We start from the raw sequence: 1447 nt of genomic DNA, 5'->3' as shown, positions 1-1447 counted from the left end.
CCGCAGGCTGTTCTTGGTAGCTCTAGGCACTCAAGACACCTCTCAGCCTCTTTACAACTTCCTGGCTCTGTAGTCACCCCTTAGATGCACCAACCCCTTTCCTAGATCCACGAGGGGGATCCAGTCCCCTTATCTTCTCCCCAGAAGTCTTGAGAGTTTGGACAGCCCTCCTCAACTCTCTCAGACCCTCTACAATCCCCTTCCAGACACTCTCAGCCTCTTGCCAACACCTCTGATTCTGTTTCTACCCCTCTGGATGCCCCAATTCTCTCTCCAAGCCCACTAAGTGGTTCCAGGTCCCTCTTCCTTCCCTCAGAATTCTTGAGAGTATGGACCACTCCCCAGTATTTCCTGCTCCTTCCTAGACACCCCCAGATATCTCTCAGAATCCTTTAGAGCTGTCTCAGTCTCTCTGAACCCTCCCTCAGATCCTTGGCATCTGTAGATGCCCCCCTTTCTTCTCCTTTCCATGTTCCCTAGCCCCTTCTTACCCCCTCAAGACAACCCCCTGGTCCCTCTTAAGACCCTCTACATCCCCCCCAAGCCCTTGCCCGTCTCTCTATCTCTAGTTCCTCCTCCTGGTTCCTCTTGGCCTCTCTAGACACCCCCCAGTTTCCTTGTGCGAGTGGCCCAGGGCCTCTCCAGGCTTCCACCATCCTGGAGACAGCCACATTTTCCTAAAGGCTTCCCCCCAAGTCTCCGCGGGCCTGGGGCGCGGCAGGATGGCGGCAGGCGTGGCCACCTGGCTGCCTTTCGCACGGGCAGCTGCTGTGGGCTGGTTGCCCCTGGCCCAGCAGCCCCTGCCCCCGGCGCCGGGGGTGAAGGCATCTCGAGGGGATGAGGTTCTGGTGGTGAATGTGAGCGGTCGGCGCTTTGAGACCTGGAAGAACACGCTGGACCGCTACCCAGACACTCTGCTGGGCAGTTCAGAGAAGGAATTCTTCTACAATGCCGACTCAGGCGAGTACTTCTTTGATCGCGACCCGGACATGTTCCGGCACGTGCTGAATTTCTACCGCACTGGCCGGCTGCACTGCCCGCGGCAGGAGTGCATCCAGGCCTTCGACGAAGAGTTGGCTTTCTATGGCCTGGTGCCTGAGCTCGTGGGCGACTGCTGCCTCGAAGAGTACCGGGACCGCAAGAAGGAGAACGCCGAGCGCCTAGCAGAGGACGAGGAGGCCGAGCAGGCCGGGGACGGCCCAACGCTGCCAGCTGGCAGCTCCCTGAGGCAGCGGCTCTGGCGGGCCTTCGAGAACCCGCATACAAGCACCGCGGCCCTCGTGTTCTACTACGTGACCGGCTTTTTCATCGCCGTGTCGGTCATTGCCAACGTGGTGGAGACCATTCCATGCCGTAGCCCTACACGGCGGCCACCAAGGGAGCAGCCCTGTGGCGACCGCTTCCCACTGGCCTTCTTCTGCATGGACACGGCCTGTGTACTCATATT

At 59.6% G+C, this 1447-nt stretch overlaps 1 protein-coding gene across 1 annotated transcript; it reads left to right on the top strand.

Moving 5' to 3' along the window:
• Positions 1-6: 6 nt before the first annotated feature.
• Positions 7-1445, top strand: LOC104990430 (potassium voltage-gated channel subfamily D member 1; the record flags this gene model as incomplete). The annotated part of the gene is made up of 1 exon (XM_010842504.1): positions 7-1445. A coding segment is annotated over exon 1 (723 nt), but the record flags the coding sequence as incomplete, so codon positions are not given.
• Positions 1446-1447: the final 2 nt, after the last annotated feature.

The sequence above is a fragment of the Bison bison genome, unplaced genomic scaffold (genome assembly GCF_000754665.1).
Source record: "Bison bison bison isolate TAMUID 2011002044 unplaced genomic scaffold, Bison_UMD1.0 scf7180017847286, whole genome shotgun sequence".
NCBI lineage: Eukaryota > Metazoa > Chordata > Mammalia > Artiodactyla > Bovidae > Bison > Bison bison.
Note: the sequence above shows the minus strand (reverse complement) of the source record. Positions and strands in the feature narration are given on the sequence as shown.